General features: G+C 49.7%; 1 protein-coding gene across 3 annotated transcripts in view; it reads left to right on the forward strand.

Annotated features, from left to right (window-relative positions):
• Window positions 1–3,714: 3,714 nt before the first annotated feature.
• NR4A3 (nuclear receptor subfamily 4 group A member 3) overlaps window positions 3,715–22,388 on the forward strand; it is a 29,399-nt gene continuing 10,725 nt past the window's right edge. Inside the window, exons 1-7 of one of the 3 annotated variants that reach the window (XM_030012404.2) lie at window positions 3,715–3,877; window positions 6,537–6,716; window positions 9,320–10,260; window positions 12,503–12,632; window positions 13,606–13,778; window positions 18,929–19,128; window positions 20,336–20,514. In XM_030012404.2, coding sequence (XP_029868264.1) covers window positions 9,322–10,260; window positions 12,503–12,632; window positions 13,606–13,778; window positions 18,929–19,128; window positions 20,336–20,514 — 1,621 coding nt within the window. In that variant the 5' untranslated portion in view covers window positions 3,715–3,877; window positions 6,537–6,716; window positions 9,320–9,321. Of the gene's footprint in view, window positions 3,878–4,752; window positions 5,346–5,380; window positions 5,600–6,536; window positions 6,717–9,319; window positions 10,261–12,502; window positions 12,633–13,605; window positions 13,779–18,928; window positions 19,129–20,335; window positions 20,515–22,388 lie in introns of those variants that run through there. The other 2 variants (XM_041122897.1, XM_041122898.1) reach the window with 2 other exon arrangements.

A 22,388-nucleotide genomic window follows, 5' to 3' on the forward strand; every position in this document is an offset into this window, starting at 1 on the left:
TGAGTTATCCAATAAGCCCCGGGAACGACATCCTTCTGGCCCTCGCTCCTGCACTGCCGCCTCCAGCGAATCAAGCTGATGCGGACACACCGGTTAGACAATTTTCCTGGTGTTGTTCCTGTCCTTATCTCTCCCTCCACCCCGGTGTTTATCCTTAGATTGGGAGCTCCTTGCACGAAGGACTTCCTTTTCGCCGCTTGGGAAGCACGCAGCGGATAGTGAGTGACCTCTCATGTCATAAATAACTGCAGAATAGCAGACCGTGCTCTCCCCGGAGGAAACTGCTGCCTTCGGTCGGGCAGTGAGCGAGCACCCGGCTCCCCGCACAGCACCCGCATTTCCCCGGAAAAGCGTAGCGCTCTCGAGGCCACTTTCTAACCATTTTCTCCAAATATCCCGTTTCCTGCGTAGCAGTTCTTTAAATAGCACCTCGAAGATTATTTTAAAGGCTTTCAAAACACTCTTGCTGCCGTTTTTGGGGTGGGTTTTGTTAGTTTGGGTGGGTTTTTTTTAGCCTTCTTGCATGACGGTATTTTCACGCCGTGGGAGACAGGAACAGCTCGAGGAAGCTGCGAAGTTGCACGGAGTGCCCGGGGAGGGGAAATGGGGGGGGGGGGCAATACGGTGTCAAGGACCGTCCACCCGGTACCGACATTTTGTGCTCGCACACGCTGTCGGCGCGGAGCTGCGAGTTTCGGGATGACGGCGGGACTCGATAGCCCGGGGGGTCCGGGGGGTAGCCCGCCCGGAGGTGGGCGAGGGGCCCGGCCCCGGTCTCGGCGGCCGCTCTCCGCCGAGTCCCTTTCCCAGCAGAGAGGACCGGAGATGCAAAGGAGAAATGACAGCATGGAAAGCGGAGTATTTTTAATCAGGGCCGGTGCCCGGGGTGAGCGGCGGGCGGAAAGTGCCACCCTCTCTCCTCGCCTGCCCTCAGCCGCCCACGCAGGCAGCGGCATCAAAGGGAATCTCCCTTCTCGCGGCGTGTCAGCACCGGGGATGAGCGCACCGGCCCGTCATGGCATTTTCACTTCTCCCGGCGCTTACTCAACAGGCGAAGGGGGGGGGGATTGGTTTGGAAGAGGGGGGGGGGGGGGGGGGGGGGGAGGACTCCCAACCAGCCGCCGCTTCTGCCATGAGGTCACCGCCGCGCTATGCGCGCCCGCCGCCGCCCCTGCTCCGCTCCGTTGCGTCAGGCAGGGGGTATCCCCGCCGCGGCCGAGCGGGGCATCCCCGCCGCGGAAACACCCCGCGCTTCCACGCGTGTCCTTCACCAGCGGGGCCGGGGGGGGGGGGGGGGGAGGAATCCTGGTTCTAGCGTCCGTCCCCCCTCCCGCAGCGGGCGTTTGGCCGCCGTTCGGGAATGTCAAGGGGTTCGCCGGGGGAGGGCAGGGATGGGATGGGGTGGGATGGGATGGGATGGGATGGGGTGGGATGGGGAAGGAAAGCAGCGCACGCTGCACCGAGGGAATCGCCCCGAGCCGGCGGCCCGGCCATGCGGAGGGGAAGCCCAGCCGCCAAACGCGGCCCGGCGCGACTTTGTATTTTTTTGGGGGGGGGAACCGGGGCCGGCTCCCCGCCGCCAGCGGCCGGCTGCGCCTTTCTCCCTCCGGAGAGTCGCGGGGGGGCAGCCGGGGGGGGGGGGGGGGGGGAGAAGGGGGGGGGGGGCTGCGTGGGCGCGTCGGGGTCCCCACGGGCGGGCGGTCCCCGCACTCCACCCCCTGCGCAGAGGAAGCCGGGCGCGGGCGGGGGCGCGGCCCCACGACAATGGGACTCGCCGGCGCTATAAATACCCGCCCGCATCTATATTTGGTTTGGCCGGATCACAACCGGGGGGGGGGGGTTTGTCCAAAAATAGCCCCGCGCGCCCGCCCGCCCCGCCGCCGCCGCCGCCGCCGCCGCCGCTCAATGGGCTGGGGCTCCGCCCCCTCCCCCGCGCGATCCCGCTCGCCCTGCACGGGGCCCGGCGGCTAAATTTAGCAACGCCGCTTGCGTCAATGACGCGGCTGCCGTGCGTCAGCCCGCTACGCCCCGCCCTTCGAACGGGGCCCGCCGCGTCCTGTGCGTGGATTGGCCGCGGCGGCACGAGGATGGCGTTCCGCGGTGACGTGGAGGCGCTGATTGGCCCCGCCGGGGGCTGGCTGCGTCCGGAGGGGAAGAGCCCGGCGGCCGGCGGGTTCCCCGGCGGGGGGGGGGGGGGGGGGGAAGCGGGGGGCCTGGCAGCCGCGCCGGCCCGGGAGGGAGGCCCCGGCGGCCGCCTCGGGAAGGGGATCCCGGCCCCGGCCCCGGCCATCCCCTCCGCGCCGCCCGGTGCCGCCGGGAGAGAGCGGGCAAAGCGAAAGCGCCGCCGGCGGTGCCGCCTCCTCCTCCTCCGGGCGGCAGGCGTGCGCCGAGCCGGGAGACACCCCCCCCGCCCCGTGCCCGTCTCCGGCGCGTCCCGGCCGCCGTCGGTAGAAGTCGTGTCGCACAGAGCCCCTCCGTAGGAAGCACAAGCCCAGCCGCGGCCGTTAACGGCCGCCATGACAATAGCAAACGGGCCGGCTGCCGGCAGCGGAAGTAAAACACGGCACCGGGCGCGGCGGCGGGCAGGGCTGATGCTGCTGCTGCTGCTGCTGCCGCCGGCCGCCGCCGCGGGGCCGGTGCCCCGGGCAGACACACGGACGCGGACGGACAGACAGACGGACAGACAAGAGGCGGAGGGGAGCCCGGACTTTCTCAAAGCCGCTCGCCCCAGTGCCCGCTGAGAGCGGCACCTTCCACAACCTGCTGTGGGCTCCTCCGCGCTGGGAAGTTTTCAAAAGAAAAGAAAAAGAGGAGGGAAAAAAGAAACAAAAACAAAAAAAGAAACAAAAACAAAAAAAGAAAAAAGGGAAAAGAAAAAAATTAAAAAGGGAAAAAGAAAAAAAAAAAGAAACCTTTAATAATTCCTCCTGAAAGTGCCACTAATTAACCAAGCAAAGCTCTTTTCCCCTTGAACCACTCCAGTAAAGAGTTGCTGCGTTCGCCAAACGGCACAACACGATCGCTGTTGTTGATGACAATAAGAATAATAACAACAACAACAACAATAATAATCTGTCTTGGGAGCGACTCGCCGGGCTGTGGCGGACCGCCGGCCCCGAGGCGAGCGGCCGGCCACCCCGTCCCGCCGGCGGCGGCGCGGAGCGGAGCGGAGCGGTCCGCCTCACCCGCGCTGCGCTGCGCGGCTCTTCTGCGCGGCTCTTCTCCTCTGCGCGGCTCTGCGCGGCTCTCCTGCACGGCTCTGCGCGGCGCGGTGCGGCGGGAGCGCGGCGCACACACTGGGGCGGGCGGGCGGGCGGGCGGGGGGGGGGGGGTCAGTAGCGTCAGGCTCCCATGGCGTCACTATTGACGTTTCGCATTCCAGCCGCTCTATGGAGAGGCCGCTAGGGCTCCTCTCACATAAATGACGTTCAGAGAGAGGGAGCGGGAGAGCAGCGCAGAGAGGCGCCTCCGTCCCCTCTCTCCGCGCAGGCACAGGCGCACCCCGGGGCACTCGCACCGGGGACGCGGGCGCAGGTCCCGGCCCGGCTCCCGCCGCACACACACACACAAAGGCACATCGCGGCGGCGGCGGCGGCGGCGGCGGCGGCTCGGCATCCCTCGCCCGCCCGCCCGGCCGCTCCTTCCCTCCCTCCTTCCCTCCCTCCCTCCCTCCGCCCGGGGACGGGCTCCTGGCTCCTCGGGCTTTTGCAATCCTTTTTTCCATGCCTCGGGATAACGCACCCTCCGGACCTGCAGCCGCCGGGAGTCTCCGGGGTTTTGTGTCTCGGGTCCTGCCGCTGGACAGCGCCTACATGCGCCTTTAAGGAAGCGGGCACCTACAAACTAGATGTAAAGACGGAACCTCCACAGCAACCGAGTACGTATACGAGCGAGCGGGAGCGGCTGAGGGAGAGGGACGAGGCGACCCGTCCCCACTCCGCCAAAGTTGCGCCGCCGGGGGAGATGCTCGGGAGATGCCGGGGCGATGCGGCTCAGCCGACGCGCTGCCGAGCCCGGGCTCTCGCTGAAACTTTTCCCTCTCCTTCCCCACCACCCCCACCACCAGCTCCCCTCCCCTCCCTTCTCCTCCCCGTGGATGCTCATTTGCCGCTCGGCTTCCGAGCCTTCCCCGCCGGGCTCGGCAACCCCCGCCGTGCCCGGGGAGTACCGCCGTCCCTCGCAACCGGGCGGGCTGCGGTCGAGAGAAGCGGGAGCCGGAGCCGGTGGTACTAAGGTATTTCTGCTAGTTGTTGTCATGGAAATGATGCTGCCGGCGGCGGCGGCGGCGGGGAGTTTACAGCGCCGGTGATGAATGGCAGTAATTTGTCTCCTTCCTTTAACTGCGCCTGGGAAATAGGTGGTTTTGTTTGCACAAGTTCGAGCTGTCTAATAGGGACAGCGGGGCAGGTTGATCTAAGCTCACTTTGGGAGAGAGCAGCCCCCCCCCTCGGCAGCCCGAAAGAGCTCGCCCAAGAGGTAATTGCTGGAATGTGACATATTGTATTGAAATGAAGCGGGATCTTTGCTAGGCACGTCTGCCCGGCATCTGCTCCTCGGAAATGGGCACTTTTCCCTTCGGAGGTCAGAAATGGTAACGAGGGGCTGCGGTGCCCCGGCACGGGTGGTACCGTGCGGCGAGGCCGGGCTGCGCCGCCGCTGACCCGTTCCCCCCCCCCCAACCCCCCCCCCTCCCTCTCCGCCGCCTCTCGCTTTTGCCTTCTCGCCTTAATAGCCGCGAAAGAAGTTTCGGTCTTGGAAAGAGGCGAGAAAGCGCGGGCGCTGGGTTGCGATATTATGTCGGGGGACGGTTATCGGGACGGCATTATCGCGATACTGTGTCCCGGGCGGAGATGCGGCTCACCTTCGCGCGGCTAGTTAATTACGCCGTTCTTTAACTTGCAATTTTTGGAGACGATGGATTCCGCGCGAGGCTATTTCCCAGGGAAAGGGCGGAAAACGCTTTTTCTGTAGGGGGGTTGGTGTGTTGGGATCGGATTTTTTTTTCTCCGGGGGGAAAAAAAAAAAAAAAGTTTGGGAATGAATCGCTAACTTTTATCCAAGCCGCTTCACTCGATTACATTCTTCGCCCTATTTTTCTCTCCTCCGTGGAGACCGTTGTATGCTGGAGTCAAGCCCCGCTAAAAAACAATGGACTAAACCAGACCAGACGGTTTCTTCGGAGGTGAATCTCACGCGAGCTCGTGGACATTTGCTGGAGTGACCGTGCGGCTCGGGGCGATCTCCCCCCTTCCCCCCCCAAAAAAAATCGCGAGCTAACCGGCGGTGGAAATCCAGCTCGAAACTTTTTAATTCAATGGAGCTTCCCCCTCCGCGGTCCCTCCCGGGTAAATGAAGGTTTCGAAACTCGCCTGAAGAAGTCACAATCACAATGGAGTATTTCACGGTTTCCTCCTCGTATTACAGGGTGGGGAGGGGTGTCACTCGGGGCTGAATGTAAAGTGCACGGAGGAAGAAAAGAGCTTTGACAAGGGTAGTTATTTCCTCCTAATTTACAGCCCTTACGGCTCTGCGCTCCTGGCTCGGGCGGCTGCAGTCCGGAGGGGTGTTGCATGGTTAAAAGCGCAGCGAGTGTCTCTAGGTAACCGGCGGCTCGGGGGGGGGGCTGTGGGGGGGTGTGGGGAGCCGAGAAGAGCCCTAGGGCGCTCGGCAGCCGCCTGGCAGGAGCTCGGGAGGGAACAAAACCCTCGGGAGAGAAAGGGATGAGCTGACAGTCACTTAACATCCCGGGAGCTGGCTGGGGCGGGGGGGGGGGGGGGGGGAGAGAATCAAAGGCGAGGGGCGCGGGGAAGGCAAAACCAAAAAGACAAGGAGCGGGAGGAAGAGTGTCCGGGGAGCGGTTCCCGGGGCCGGCGCTGCCGCGGAGCCCCCGGCCGTGCTGGCGGGCCGGGGCAGACCGCTCCCCCGGGACGGGGGGGACGCGGCGGGGCCGCGCTCCTTCTCCCGCGCCCGCCGCAGCGGTGGTGGCGGTGGCGGGCGGGGTAGCCGGGCCGGTAGGATGGATACCCTTCAAGTCCGGCCGGTACCTTGCATAGAAACTTGCAGACTGCTCCTCCCCGGTACATACACATACCGCTCCCCCCCCCCCCCCCCCCCCCCCAAAAAAAAAAAAAAAAAAAAAAGAAAAGAAAAAGTTCCCGCGGGGAAGTGGACGCACGGGGATGCTGCCCCGCGCGTTGCAGTCACCCCGCCCGCGGTTCTCCTCTTGCCTTCCCCAGGCTCCTCGCTCGGAGAACGAACCGGCGGCTCCCCTGTCCCAGCCCGGTGCGTTTTCTGCCTTTTGTGTGACGAGGCAGCGGGAACTGGCAGAACCGCGCTCCCCCTCCGGCTCCCCCTTTCCCACCCGGTGGGGGGAGGCGGTGGCTTACCGCGCCAGCGGGAGGGAAGGTCCCCCCGAAGTGGTGAGGGGAGGCCTGACGGGCTGGGTGTCTGTGTGGAGGGGGGGGGGGCTCATCCCCTCTGGGCACCGCCGCCCCCCTGACTCTGCCTTCTCCCCCCCTCCCGCCGCCGGCGGACAGAGCCCGGGTCGGAAGAGCGCCCCCCGCCGAGGCCAGGCCCCAGACCCGCCTCCGCCGAGAGGTCCCAGCCGGCACCCACCCCCCCGCCGCCGCCGCCGCCGCCGCCGCCGCCCTCCGCCGCCGCCTCGTCCTCCGTCCGCACCTCCAGCCCCACCATTCAGCGCGCAAGATACCCGCCAGGTAAGCTGCCGCTCCGCGGGGCCGGCTCTTTCCCGGGAGAGGAGGAGGAACACGCTATGGGGGGGGGGGGTGTGAAGCACCTGCCGCGGCCCCAGCCCTTCCCAAATCCCTTTGGTATCAAGCGGTCCCCGATGTCCCGTACCGGGGCTGCGGGGTGTTTAAATCCCGAAGGGATCCGCGTTTCACAGGGCTTTTAAGGGAGGGGTGGGGGTGGGTTTCGAGCCCCCCCACCCGACCAAAGACGTGCAGGATTTAAGGGGAAAATGGGTGGGATGCTAGTGTTCCTCTGAGGAGCTTGGCGTTGAACTGGGCATCCCGTATGTCAAGCTCTCGCAAAGATAGCAGAATAAGGAGGGAATAGCTCTGAAACGCCCCTACCCGGATTTCTGTACCCATTCATTCGGGCTCCGAGGGCAGGTTGCTCTTCGATGCGCCTCCTGTGGGGCTTTTTTTTTAATATGGTCGGATAAAGACGAAAAAATCCCAGGTTATTTACTTTGCAGGGTGATTAATCTTGGTGCCCTAAGTGGGAAAGCAGGGGTTAGAATTAGTCCGTCAAGTGCGCTGGCGAGGTAGGAGGAGTCCCGCAGAGCCAGGAGAGACCAGACCTTTAGGTGAGGGACATTTTTTCTGTCCTCGGGTTGGACTCATTTTAGACTTCTGTTTTCTTACTCCACTTTGCACGGAATTCAGTGACATAACCCTGTTATGCTCAGAAAAATGCAGGAAAAAAAGCACGATGATCTGTTTCCCTGAACTCCTGCTCATTTTCTGAGCTAGCAGAAAAGGCTTTTTCCTTCATAGGGCTGTGTATCAACACATCCACTTGTGACATTATCTGTCCAGTCGCTCAGCTGTGTTCCTCAGTCAGCTCTCAGTGGAGCTGCGTGGAAGGAATTTCTTTCCCTTTTTATTTGATTAAGCACTGATCACTACGTTGTAACAGCTGGTCCTTAAACTAACAAATGATAGCAACAGGACTTGCCATGAAATGTGTGTGCGTGGAATGGCACAGACAGAAATTGACAGGAAGAAAGAGAACGGTAGAAAAATACATAAATAACATTGGGAGGCAAGGCTTGTGAAAGGGTTGTGCTGCTTTTTTCTTTAAGCATTTGGATTTACAAGGGGGAAGGTCTTAACTTCAGAAAACAGCACTATTTTTTTTCTCAGTTTTTAATGTTTTCTTGAGAAGAAGAAAGATCTGAATGGTTTGTGACAGTACGATAATCGAAATCTGGTGCTTAGTTTAAATATCTTTATCTGCAAAGTGGGCAGGAAAGAATTAAAAGTTGATTTAGCAAAAAATTATTTTAATTCCTGCATGAGAGGCTCAACTGAAAATCTTAAAATTGTAAGTGAGGGGAGTTCTTAAAATACTGAGGAAAACCCCATTACTTTTAACACAGCTTTTTTTTTTTTTTTTTAGTATGAATTTTTTCTCAAGTGCTTTTGGAATAGAAATTACCACGATTAAGAAGAGATGAACTGCACTTAGTTTTGATACACATTTTCTGCATATTTACTTTTCCCTTTACAGGAGAATTTATACTAATCTGTGCATTTTATTCCTCTGTTGTGGAACCGAAACACACCATGCACTTTTAGTTTGGGCTGCAAATATTGGGCTAGAATCTCACAGTGTTTAGTCAGGCAAACCTCAAATGGATTGCAGAATTGGGTCCATTATTTCCTGAGAGCAGCGAAGCAAATAGCAAACTAGTAGGAAAAGTAAAAGAAAAAAAAAAAATCAAATCTTTATAGCCAGGCACTGTGTTGCTTCAACCATACCAGCTATCAGTGAACCACATTAACTTTTACGACTAATGGATAAAACCAATTATATTAGCAGCCTCAACCTTGCTTTCCCATAAAACCAGAAACAGAAATACCACATACTTTTTCTCTTACATTTTTGCAAATTTAAGGATATGTTGTACTATCCGCTTTTTTTTTAGGAGAATGTTCTACCACAGATAAGCCTTAAAACTACTAGTTAGACAGCAACCTTGAATTATTAGCTGACCAGAAATATGCTTCAAAGGCCCAGAGTTGAGTAAGCAAAATTGATGTTTGCAACTCCTAAGTAGCAAACACTGTGATTTGAGTCGTCCCTCTGACATGCACTGCAGATGCCGTTTCTTTTAAAATAAATCCCATTTTTAATATTATGAATTCGATAATCTCGTTTACCCATCGTGAAAATCTTATGGCAGGGTTGCATGCGTACAGAGGTAGCTTTAGAGCCATAAACTGTTTTCATTCTGCTTATCTAATTCTCATTGACACCTATGTATATTAAGCAGCAGATGTAGGGCAGCTTGAGGTGGATTCTTCTCTCGCTGACACGGGTATAAATGTGAGTTGCTCCCGCGACTAGATGAGAGCAGGCTCCCTAATACCTAACGCTTAGTCGATCCCCGACGCGTTATTTCTTGTTGAAAGGCAAAGGCTCCAGGCGAATTTGTCGAGGGCAGGGGTCGGGTGTCTAGCTGAGCTCCGTGAAATGCGGGAAAGCTTCTAGGAAAGAAGTTTGCGAGGGCTCGGGCCGCGGCCTCGGCGCGCCGGGCTTGTTGTTAACGTCCCCCCCTTTGCCCTTGCAGATATGCCCTGTGTGCAAGCGCAGTATAGTCCTTCACCGCCCGGTTCCAATTATGCAGCTCAGACCTACGCGTATGGCTCGGAGTACAGCTCGGAGATCATGAACCCTGACTATGCCAAGCTGACCATGGACCTGAGCAGTACCGAAATCACCGCCACCGCCACCACCTCCCTTCCCAGCTTCAGCACCTTTATGGAGGGTTACTCGGGCAGCTACGAGCTCAAGCCTTCCTGCCTCTACCAAATGCAATCTGCCTCCTCCAGCCAGAGGCCCCTCATAAAGATGGAAGACACCCGGCTCTCCCCGTACCAGCCCTCACTGCCGCCCTCCACGGACGAGGGCATGCCCAGCACTTCCATGTACTTCAAGCAATCTCCGCCCTCCACGCCCACCACGCCCGGCTTCCCCTCTCACCAGAGCCTGTGGGACGAGCCCCCGCTGCAGCCCACCCAGACCTGCCTGCCCCCCGGCCACCTGATGGACGCCGCCCCCATGAAGACCGTGCCTCCACGCTTCCCCCTCTTCCACTTCAAGCACTCGCCCCCCCACACGCCGGCGGCCGCCGCCGCCGCCGCCGCCGCGGCCGCCCACATGTGCTACGACCCTGCCTCCCTCAGCCTGCCCCTGGGCTCCGACAGACCCGCCGCCGGCCAGGCGCCCATGGAGAGCCATTCCTACGGGCTTCACCTGGCCAAAAGACCAGCCACCTTAGCCTTCTCACCGCTCGGCCTCAACGCAGCCACCTCCAGCCTCATGGGCGAGAGCAGCGGCGGCGGCGGCGGCGGCGGAGGCGGCGGCGGCGGCGGAGGAGGCAGCGGCCTCCCATCCCCGCCCAGCCGGAGCTCCTCGTCCGGGGAAGGCACCTGCGCCGTCTGCGGGGACAATGCCGCCTGCCAGCACTACGGGGTACGGACGTGCGAGGGCTGCAAGGGCTTTTTCAAGGTGAGAGCTCTGCCGTTGGCTCCCCTTCCCCGCTTTCCCCCCGCCCCGGCCTCCCTTCCCGCCCCAGCTGCCCCGGCACGCTCGCCCCGGGGGGATGTTGTGCGTCAGAGCTCAGAGACCCCCCCCCCCCCTCCCCGTACCCCAGCATGGACACCCACCCAGAGTTCTTGAAGAAGGCCAAAGCAAGCCCTCCGTAGGGTGAAAGGATCGGCCGGTCTCGGCTGAGAAAGGGCTGAGGCGGTGAGCCGGGCAAACCGCGTCTCCGGTTCTGCCCGCGTCCCTCAACGGAGCACGGGTCACCCCCCTCTGAGCGGGAAACTGCGCCTGTGCCGTAGCGGAACTCACCTGGAGTACATCCAGCCAGGGTTCCGCTCAGCCGCTCGTCCCAATTAAACCTCGTTTTTAAGCGAGAAAAGAAACCCCGAAATCGTAAAGTCCACTGGATGTTTTAGTTGATGGCGGCGGTGCCGTGCGTGGTTGTCCTGGGGCCGTCTGTTGGGGCGAGGAGCGCTGTGGGGTCGATCCCAGTAGGAAACTGGTTTCACACGTGGGCCGCACCCAAGCCCTTCCAGTTTTATCTGGTTGCTGCCTCGTCATTAGTCTTCGGTTCGTTAAGTCTTCGGTTCGGGAGCCCAGGGAGCCCTCACACCGGTGGATTGCTGCTTGCAGAGCAGTGACTAAGCACTGCACAGGGTCCCGGTGCCTGCTCTGTAACGGAGAAGGCTCTGCAGCTAAATAGCAACACGAATAACTTAGAGGCGGCGGTTTCTCAGTGGAAACTTTGTGCTTGTATTTTTAGGAATCGAACGCTCTCTTTTTGCCCTCAGATTTGGGCGCTTCGTAATTTCCTTTCTGAGTTCAGGTTCCAGCATTATTTTCAGAAGTAGCTTGTTTAAGTGAAGAACTTGGGATAGACTTGTGGTAGGATGGTCCTGGGCAGCAGGTTGAAGATTTCATACATTTGGGGTTGATTTGGTACATTCCTTCCTGCAAAGGTAGCAGTCATGCCCCTGTTCTGGTAAAAGTTACGATGGGAACAAAAATAGTCCAAAAATAGTTGGGGGGAGGGCTTACAACATTTTTTTTGTTGTAGACGGAGCTGCTAATGTTACTTAATAATAATCCTTTGACAACATGGTAAAATACATATCTCCTATAGAACTCATGTGTTATTTAAATGTAACTAGAAAAGGGAACACAAAAAAACTGGAAATAGCAGCTTTTACGGGCCCGATCCTGCCCCTGTGGAAATCAAGAGCATATCCTTGATTGGGAGCAGTATCTAGAGCTTATTCTGCAAAATTCAAGAGTTTTCAGCTCCAAAGCGCAAAGAACAGTATTTGCTGTGTCTCTTACATTTAGTACATTGAGGCTGTTATTTGAAAAGGAACACAAATTATGAAATAACATTAATCCATTAATTTAATTGCAGTGAAAGATTTAATATTGAATGTTGAGTTGATAAATTTCTTCCTGTTCTGATGCCTTTCCTATTAATGTATTTTTTCAGTGCTAAGTTATTTTTTGATGTGTCTTTAAGTATGGAAAGAGGTAATACATTTTTGCATCAATATTTGTTATGTTCTCTCAAGGCGTAGCAGGCTTTTACAAATTTTAAATTTATTGTATAGTTTTAAGATCATTTTAGAGTTAATTAAATGTATATAACTACAGCATAATTCTGTCTGGTTTTTTTCCCAGGTCAGGTTAGCTTTCCCAGCATATTTAATTTAACTAAGCATATTTTGTAGGGGTTTCTGGTATTTTTATTTTTCTCCCCGATGATTTAATGGCTAACCAAACCAGTTATTGTGGTATTTGACTAACAATAGCGATAGCAAGAGAAGTACATTGCAGATCATTTTGATTTTATTTTAATAAGGTCAGCAATAATCAAGGGAATGAACCAAGTAGAAAATTGTTCCCAAAGGGATATTAAAAGCGGAGATAATCTAATCCCCAAAGGTAGATGTGATGACCTGGTAATTTCAGATATGATTTTATCATTCAAAGTTGCCTGTCTCCAGAGACTTGCTTCAGAACAATCCTAGATGATTTTCATTGTCAGCAGCTAACACTAATAAAATTGTTTTTCCTGCAGGCTAGTGTGTTAGGAAATTAATTTTATCTAATTATATGAATTGCACTGTCGCTTTTCATGTTGTAATTAAAACACATTTTGTCAGGTTCTAAGTTGTTCAAGAAACCATCAGTTTACTATTTTTGTGTTGCATTTTCACAGAGAACAGTACAGAAAAATGCAAAATATGTTTGTCTGGCAAATAAAAACTGTCCAGTGGACAAGAGACGTCGTAACAGATGCCAATACTGCCGGTTTCAGAAGTGTCTCAGCGTTGGCATGGTTAAAGAAGGTAAGGACTTTTGCTATTATTATCCCAGACACTGAAATGTTACGTTCAATGAATCTCTCTGTGTGTGGACATGGATGTCTTTACAAGGAATTTTACAGTGATGGGATTCATAACTTACCCCCAAATATGTGCATTTGTGTAATAATGTATTGATTTTCTTCTTTTCGCTCATATTATCGTATGCAGACTCTAGACCCCAGAGTTCAAGAACAGCAAGGTCACAAGAGGATAATTTGACACTGGCCAAAATGTCTCCTTTATTAACTTTGAACGTTGCTCGATAATGCTGTTGGCTTCCCCCTGTTATCTCACCGGGGGCTGCGCTGGGTTGTGTGCATTTTGACATAGGATCTTGTCTCATTCCTGTAAGCTGATTGTAAATTTGCAATTAATTTAAATGGAAACAGGATCAACTCATTAGTCCCAATTCTGCAAATATTTAAGTATGTGAGTAATACTGTGTGAGCAGTCCCATTGCAAATACTAGCATGGATAATATAACCTATATAGCGTGACCATATTTTTTTCAAATGCTTCAAGAGAGCTAAAATTATTTCGAATGAACGACTCCTCTGCCATTTAAAAGGTGCACCGGTAGCAGGAACATTAGAATTTGTGTCTCACGTTCAGTTTTCTTTCAGCAGTAGAGTGTCTGCATGTGTGTGTCTGCGTGCATGGGCACGCATACACGGGCACACAGACGTGCTGCGAACAAAGCATGAACACTAGGAACACAGCTGGGCTATAAGTAAGCAGCTACATTGCTGCTTACAATCGTAGGTCTGACGCGATTGTCGTATCATTTGTGTTCCCTTGCGATCAAAGGCATCAAGAGCATGTGCTGAAACTGGAGAATGCTCTTATTTTTGCTGGGCTGACCACCGTAAGAAAAGCAGGTGTTCATTCTGACCTGTCGTTTGCTGGTTTCTTCAGAACTGATTCCCTTTTTTTTTTTTTTTTTTTTTTAACCTAGTTGTCCGTACCGACAGCCTGAAAGGCAGAAGAGGTCGGCTGCCTTCCAAACCAAAGAGCCCCTTACAGCAGGAACCCTCTCAGCCCTCCCCGCCTTCTCCTCCCATCAGCATGATGAACGCCCTCGTACGAGCTTTAACCGACTCCACGCCCAGGGAGCTTGACTATTCAAGAGTATGTCTCACTTTTCTTTGCCCGTTTGTTTTCCCCATAGAAATGATTTCGCGAACTGCATTTCTACCTACCAGCTGGTTTGCTAAAATGAAAGTAAATGTGAAATTTGGATGAGGGTAGAAATTTGTCCAGCCAGCCATGTCTTTTCATGGTAGGGGGACAATGAAGGGAAAGGAGGTGCAGTAGAAATTCATGTTAGTAACTATTCAGTGTGAGGATCTCAATCACAAAGTGAGTGAAAGCAAAAATATGTGGATAAATAGAGCATTCTTCTTGCAAAAGGCTGCGCCAAAACACTAGCAATTACAATACAATCGATTAATCCACTAAACTCAGGAGCAGTACTGGTATGTCCAGTATCTTAATTTCCAGGTTCCAAAGGCTAAAATGTAATAGCACTTCCCTAATATTCAGATATAAGGGTTGTGCAAAGTAACACTGGACGGATGGGGCCATTTGCATTGAAATCAGTAGGAATTTTGCCATTATTTAAATGGGACAACAGTCTGGCTTTGGATACCCCAGCATGAATGTTCCTTCAGTAAAATTCACATTTGTAAACCAAACCTTTTAAAATCAAAATTCTAAAAAAATCATCTCAGCAAAGCTTTACCAGAGATTATATATTTTTGTAACTTTGTTCTTTAATGTATCATATTCATCATTTAAATATTCATGGAATATTTCAAAAGCTTAAAACACTGTTCAATAGTTATTAAAATACAGCATTGAAATGGCTTGTTAAATACATTTTTAGGCAGGTTGATATAGGAAAAGAAAAAAATACAGCTAGGGAAAAACAAGATCAAATTCCTTCCCCTTAATGAAATATGTTTAAATCTGACACTGTAAAAAATACAGCTGTACTCAGACAACATCTACATTGGCCATTTATCACTTGTTGCTAAGTAATATTTAATACTAAAACATAGTTGGTTGTAATTATATAAAAAATACATTATTCTATTTTAGACTATACTTACATATACCATTTAGCAATTTTAAGCATGCTGTAACATCTTTTCTTCAAGCTAATCTGTAAGTATACAATCATATAATTTTCCAAATTATTATTAAGAATCTAGCTGTTCAGTATCTGACAGCCTTTTAGGGGGAGAATGCATTAGCCATATTTGCACATATTTTAACTTGCCCAGAACGTCTCAAGGGGTCATTCTGCAAATACCGAGGTGTGTGACGAGCTGTGCTCTTTGACAGAAATCTGCTGGGTTCCACAGAATTACAGGCGCATAATAGCCCAGGCCTTGAAAGCAGTATCTAACCTTATGTATTTATTTATTTATAGATAGGAAGTTCTTTTGCATTTACAAAAAGCTATATGAAAACTGTGTATTTTTATGTGACTTTTTTCTTTGTCCTGCAATAATTATTTTTCTTTTAATGGAAACAGCCCCTAGATCTAATTGTTGAACAATTCTGTTGGACATTACAGGAAGCCTGTGATTGACAGTAAATTAATTTAGTCCTGGTAGCTAAAAGATTAAGTATGATTGTCTGTTAGGACGTATTAATAACTAAGTTTTTCTTTACAATAAAATATACAATACTGAAAAGACAAAAATGCGCTAAAAGAAATTAAGAGTCTTATGTTTTTCATAAACCTGATACTTATTTTGAAAAGTTAAGGGAGATCAGGAGCAAAGGCTGCATAAAAACTGAGATTAACTAAATGAATATGCCATAAATGCACGGCAACGCTAAAAAATCCCTTTGAAGAATAATCCTCTACCTGTGAAGACGTAACTTACGGCACGTTGGGTTAGGCCGTGACCTTGCCACAAACGGGTAGATCTGGAGACCTGGCTCTGTAGTCGGTCCTAACACTTCTGCAGACGCGACCTTAATGTTTAGCATGGTCTTCATGTTTACAAGCTATAATGTCTTGACTGTCTTAAAAATACTGGTAAGAGTTTCAGAGAGGAACATGTACCCCTTCCCTCCAAAAAAACCTACACACACACAAAAAAGACCCACCCCAAAACCAATACCAAAAATAAATTACATAAGCTATGAATTTTAAACCAAAACAGATTGGAAGCAGTTCTGTTGAAAACATGGCTACTTTTCATTTCAGCACTGGTTTTAACTTACCAGTCCACAGCAATGGTATATTTAGGTACTTGGTTTCAAAAAGCAATTGCTAGGAAGAGAATTTGGTTTATGAAGTCCTTAAAGGCCAAGGGCCGCAGTCTGGTCTCACACCTGTTTTACTGGTACAATTCCACGAGTTTACACTTCTAAGTAAGTGAGATGAGAAACAGACCCCGTATCTTGCTGTCCTTATTCATGTGGAATAGCCACCAAATTAAATAGAAATGTTGCCTTTTTGGAGGGAGGGTGCAGCATTTAGGTAATAATCCCCGCCCCTTCCCCGGCCACAAAATGAAGCAAATATTGGGACTTCTGGAAAAAGAAGCATAGCTTCTCCTCTCTGCAGAGAAGTTACTGTTAGGCTTTTGCAGCTGTAGCAGCTGATGAAGGTCTCACGAAAGCAGGCAAAGGGTAGAGCTACGTCGTGCTGTCAGGCTCCCCAACATCAGGCTTTCCGAATCTCTTTAGATACAGCATGCTAGTTAATGTTGCTTGCCACGCATGCACGCACCCCCCCCTCGAGTAACAGTCGGGTTTCATTTAATTCCCAAAGGAGCTCTGAGGAAGGGAGTAAGGCAGAGCTTTGTCTTCTGGCTTTCTCCCGGTGTGCCTCCAGTTTGCACAGGGCAGGTTAAGAAATGCAGCTCTGAGCCCTTCTGTACCGTGGCCTCCTGACCAAGGGCAGGCTTACCAGCTGTCTTGGTCAGAAATTAAGTCAAATGTCACCTCTTCTCAATGAAATAATCATGGAAAAAACCACAGATTCTGGTGCATAAAACAGAACCATACATATTGTTTATGGTTACTTATGTAGTCCTAAGTCAGTTACAAGTAAATATTTTATTTTAACTATTCTTTGTAAGTGCTAACTCTTTGTAGCAAGCAGTGATGTATTACAGCAGCTAAAAATTATACAATTCCGTATAATTTTTTACCTTTCTTCTAAAATTGCTCTCTTGGGCTGAACTATAACAACAAATACAGGTTATAATTTTTTTAGATACGTTTAATTTAATTAGGTGCCTTATGTGGGGTATACCGTACTGTAGCAGTATGTGACAGCAGTTATGTGACATAATGCAGCATTCAGCTTCGGTACAAAATGTTAAAACTTTGCCTCACTTTTGCCAAAGGATTGTTTTATAAATATTGGGAACAAATTAATACCTGGCATAATTACACTGACTTCTGACGAGTTATATTTAGAATGAACTTAGGGTAGTGTCTTTTTTCTTTTGCTTTTCTTCTCCTTCCCCTTCACTGTTCAGAGGATCAAGAATGTGTCTTGCCTTAACAGTACCTATGGTGAGGCAGGAGTTTCCATCAGCCTGTTTGGTTTCCCCCTGTAGAAAGGAGGAGTCGTAGGTCAGTCCCTGCGCAGCAAAGCACATCGCCCAGAGCCAAGATGCACTCTGTCTTGGCTTGCTCCACGGCTTCATCTTAAGAGGGTCCAGAACACGGAAGGTCTCTGAAAAAGCGTATCATCTTTTTCTACCCACTAATCACCCCAGCGTATCATGCTGCAGTCCGATGCCAGGAGTAATTAGTTTGTGCTGCTTGAGCATCCCCAGCTGCTCCATTCAGATGGGGGAGCTTACCATGAGAAACTCATGCGGTTAGCGTTGGGTAAGCAGAACAGGGTCATTCAGGGCTAGCGCTGGTACCCCAGAAACAGCCAGAGGTCTCTGGGATTGCTATTGTTCTCCAAGCAATCAGCGACTCTTTTCACGGTGTCCTTCATCCCTTACCTACCAACAGCAACCAGCTCCAACTAGGGCAGGCAGAGAGCAGGACACCTACCCGAGAAGTTCTGCTCGCCGCCCCCCTCTCTCTTTGTCGCACAGAGGTGACTTTTGGGTTGCAGTTAGCAACTTGCGTGATATCTGCAGCCCAAGCGGCATGCCTGTAATACGGTCCTCCCAGGCTGCCGGCCCACTGTTACGGATCGGGAAGGAGATGTGGGTCTTTCTGCTTCCACCCTGGCTTGGAGAGTTGCTAGGGAGAGCTTCAGGCTGATGCACTCAAGCCCTCACTGCACGTGGAAAGTTGTTTCCAAAGGGCGTGCGCGCTTCTTTCAGCCATGGAGACCACCCCGACCTTTCCTTGGCTGAGTCCCAGAGAGAGAGTGAGTACCAAGTCTCTCCCAGAACTAACCCACCAGATGTCTGATGGCGAGGATGTTGTTACAATAAATCCCAAATTATTCAGTTCCTGCTCAGAAAACCAGCAGCGCTTTCCAAGCCCAGAATCGGACTAAGCCGCGAAAGCTCCTGTTCTATTTTCTGCCAAGACAGACAGAGCAGTGTCATGGGAGTGACAGGGATCCACTGGTGGGGAAGTAGGAGATAGCGGGGAGGGAGCTGTCGGAGGGTCACGGGGAAGCTGAGCAAGCTGAGCCTGTCGAATGGTTGTCTGGAAGAGTTATGGCCGCATAAGCAGGATAATAGGTTCTCCTGAACCTTAAATGCTTCTATTTGAAGGATAAGAGGTGATATGGGGCAGCTGTTTTACTTTGAACCAATTCTGTATTCAAATGAAGCAATGCTGCATGTGTCAGATAAAACATGATTTATCTTACGTGTCTCTATCACTGTCAGATAAAATGCAGTTTGAGAGGGTTTGGAAGAAATCTGCATTTTGGTCATACCAAGACAAATTCATCAATGGGAAAAGTGTTTAATTGTAGTAAGTTAAATAGTATTCCTCCTCCAGTGTGATGGAAATTATCCTACCCACCAGGTTTCTGTTTCTGTTTGCTAATAGCATATAGGTACTTGTAAAATGTGATAAGTATTATGTTTTATTTATAAATTTTAAACGATTTCTATACATGTGGAAATATTTTTGCAATATACATCTGAATAGTGAAACGCCTGTAGGTAGCCAAATAGGTAGATAGATGTAGACCTACTTATTATGCCTTTGATAATAATACCAGCTTTGCCACAGAAGGAAATGTTGTCGGGCAAGTAATGCCGTATGTTTCACAGAATGCCCTTAAATGCATATAACGTTGCTTTCTGTGGCTTTCATTTTAGTACTGTTCCACTGATCAGGCTGCTGCAGGCACAGATGCAGAACATGTACAACAGTTCTATAATCTTCTGACTGCCTCCATTGACATAACTAGAGGCTGGGCAGAAAAAATCCCAGGATTTACTGACCTCCCAAAAGAAGATCAGACATTACTCATAGAATCAGCTTTTTTGGAGCTGTTTGTACTAAGACTCTCCATCAGGTAACTATTTATTTCATTTCCTCTTAAGCTGATGTGAAAAATCATCCATCTAAATATTTTTAAGGAATAAATATGGCGCTATCTTTGAACATTGTCAATTGTACCAAAAAAACCCACAAAACATCAGCAATGTCTGCATCCAAAGGATATGGTGTTTAAGTTGTCTTACACTGCAGAAAAAACAAAAAAGTGATTTAAAAAGAGAGCATAGGTCTTGCTACTGTGCTACTTTTGATTTGATATACCCCATCCTCTTCTTCCATAGTAATCAAAATTGATCCTCAGGTACTGTTTGAGCAAGTTTGCTTCGTACTCATCAGCATAAACTACAGAAAAGCACCTTCAGTATGAAAGCTTTTTCCTTTTCCCCCTTCTTTTGCGCATGCACATCTCTGTCATCTGTTTTTGAAAGGGATGAAGAAGATTTAAGATCTTGTTCAGATTGGTTTTCTTCTTACTACCAAGTCATTTAATAGAGTGAGATGCTAGTTGTCAGTCTAGCACTAATTAAGACACTTTACCAAAAACACTTTCAGGGACTGGGAAAATTCCAGACTGGTGATTTGAATTATGCCCTTGTTTCTTTAGGTTGAAAATGACCTTTGCATGCGTTTTTTAACAGGGATATTGGCAATGGGGAGGGAAAGGAGAGGAGAGCTTAGCTGTAATATCTCTCTTACACACAGGTTTTCATGTAAAAGAGTTTATGATGTTATGTGTATTGTGGTGCATTGTTGCATGTATTTTCCATTGTTTTTTCCTTATCAATTTTTACAATCTGAAAAATGCAGATGAGAATAAGTAAATGCTGAGAGTTGTAGAATCTCTTCTTTCTCCAGTTTTTATTAGTTTTGTATTTCAAAATGCACTCACTTAGTATTCCTTTGGTTCAAACATACAGTATTTAATGTAAAATGTCTTCTCTGTTTATGCCTTTGGGCAGGACCAAAATCTTAACTAATTAGACAGTCTACACCACATGCTACAGCTAACCTCAGGCTTATAACTCTACCAAGTAAGCAATCATAGAAGCTTGTTTGTTGTACTTTGGCCCCAAGGGAGAAGCATATTGTCAAATGTGAATGCCCACATATGTCTCAGGATAATATGCCTTGGATTTTAAATGACAGACACTTCAATACTGGTTAGGCATTTTGCTGTAAAGTAGAAGATGCATTTATAATTTTTTCAATTATTTTTCTTTGAGGTCTGATACTGCTGAGGATAAGTTTGTATTCTGCAATGGACTTGTGCTGCATAGACTTCAGTGCCTTCGTGGATTTGGGGAGTGGCTCGACTCTATTAAAGACTTTTCCTTAAACTTAAAGAGCCTTAACCTTGATATCCCAGCCTTAGCAAGTTTATCAGCTCTAACTATGATTACAGGTAAGTGCTCCTTTGTTAATAGAAAGCTTCAGACTCTAGTGCTTTGCTTTAATGTAGATTCAAGCAATTTCAATTAACTGAGCTATATTCAGGGTAAAGTGAGTATGATTTTTAAGCTTTGCAATGACCGTACCGAAATTGTGGACTAACATTAGGCTATCAGATACCCCTGTTAAAATGTAATCTAACTCTATTTCTTCATGGTTTCATTGTTTTCTTGGAACAATCTCTAAAAAGCAAACTGCTTCCAAGGAGCTCCTACAAAAACATGCAAAATACTTGCTGAATTCCCAGAAAAGCCTAATGAAATGACCAGAGCTAGGTCTTCTGTGTAGGAATACTAATTCCGGGGTAGCTCGAGAGCTAGAAGCCATACAGCTAGTACAGCTCACCTCTCAGCAAGATAGCTAGAGCAGAAAGAGTGCTTCACGAGGACAGGCCAGCTGCTTTTGGTAGCCAAGCTAGTGTAGGTATTCCATGTACTGCTCTTTTGAGAGAGAAAATTGGAGAATAATAAGAAAAAAGTCCTCTTCTGCAGTTGTACAAAAGCTTTTGGGTGTGCATGTGACCATATCACGCCTGCTGGGGCGAACAGCAGGAAACTAATGTCAGAATCTGCCAAATCTGGCCAGTAAGTACAAAATGGGGGAGCATAACCTTATAAGGTGTAATTTTCTCATTCCTGAAACAACAAAGCTCCTTGAAGTACACACTGCATACCTTGGGCTTCTTGCGATTGAAGAGGCATGGCTGGTGGAAGCAGGAAGGGTTGGGAGTAAGGGTGTCTGACAACCATGCAGCAGAAGTCAGAGCAGCGGTCATCTCTACTGAGAGCCTCACGCTCATTTCAGAAAAGCTGGTAGTGTAAAGGTATAACTGTGTCCTAGGTGTGAGACAGGGCTTCGGTATGCCTCGAGCTGGATCTTCCCAGGGGTGCTATAAGCTCCACTGGAAGGGATATTGATTTCCTCCTGCGTTTCAGGCATCCACCAGTTTGCAGGTGGTGGTCTCAGCAATATCAGCTGCAGTCGTCATTTTACCGAGGTTGAGATGATGCTTGGGAAACACTCAGATAAAACACTCAATGGCAAATATAGAAACTCTAAATTGGCCAATTCCCACTGCCATTTGTGGGGCCAAGAGTTTGGCTTTAGCATTTACATGGTATGCTTCCTTCCTGCGTTTGGGTGAAGGGTTAGTGTATATGTGTTATAGCATTAACTCTCTGCTTCTTAAGAAAAGTATTTTAAGTTTTTAATTAATTTCTATTCATTTTTCTCTGCAATTAGAAAGGGTTCATTAAGGTCCAGATTCTAGTTTCTTTGATAAAAATCTTAAGTCCAGAATAGCTCAGTGGAGTTGTTCTGTATGCAAAATTTTCAGAATCAGTGGTATGTTAAAGTGAGAAAGGACATTGCCAAACACCCACAGACATGCGTTCATGCATACTTACATATATGTGTTATAAATACATATATGTGAGTGTCTGTGTATAAATGTACAATGTATATATGTATGCGTATGCATTTATATATGTATAAATCAAGGACAGGTGCTGTCTGTCTCCATATATATTTATATACAGGCATATAAGCTCACATGTATATAGCACCTAGCATCGATTTAGGTTATTTACTATATATTAAATACGTCTTTTTTAGATAGACACAGATAGATGGAGCTTGCTCTTGATTATCTTCTTGATAAGGATGAGGAGAGGACTGACTCAGAGGATGCAGGTCGATGAACAGGATCCCCTGCAAGCTGTCTGTGTGAATGTAGAAAAAGCTGTTCTATAGGAAGAAAAGTTTTTCTCCTTGCAAACCCATGCCCTGTTGTAACATGATAATTCTTTGTTCAGTTAGGCAGTGTTT

This window comes from Aquila chrysaetos, chromosome 4 (genome assembly GCF_900496995.4).
Source record: "Aquila chrysaetos chrysaetos chromosome 4, bAquChr1.4, whole genome shotgun sequence".
Classification (NCBI taxonomy): domain Eukaryota; kingdom Metazoa; phylum Chordata; class Aves; order Accipitriformes; family Accipitridae; genus Aquila; species Aquila chrysaetos.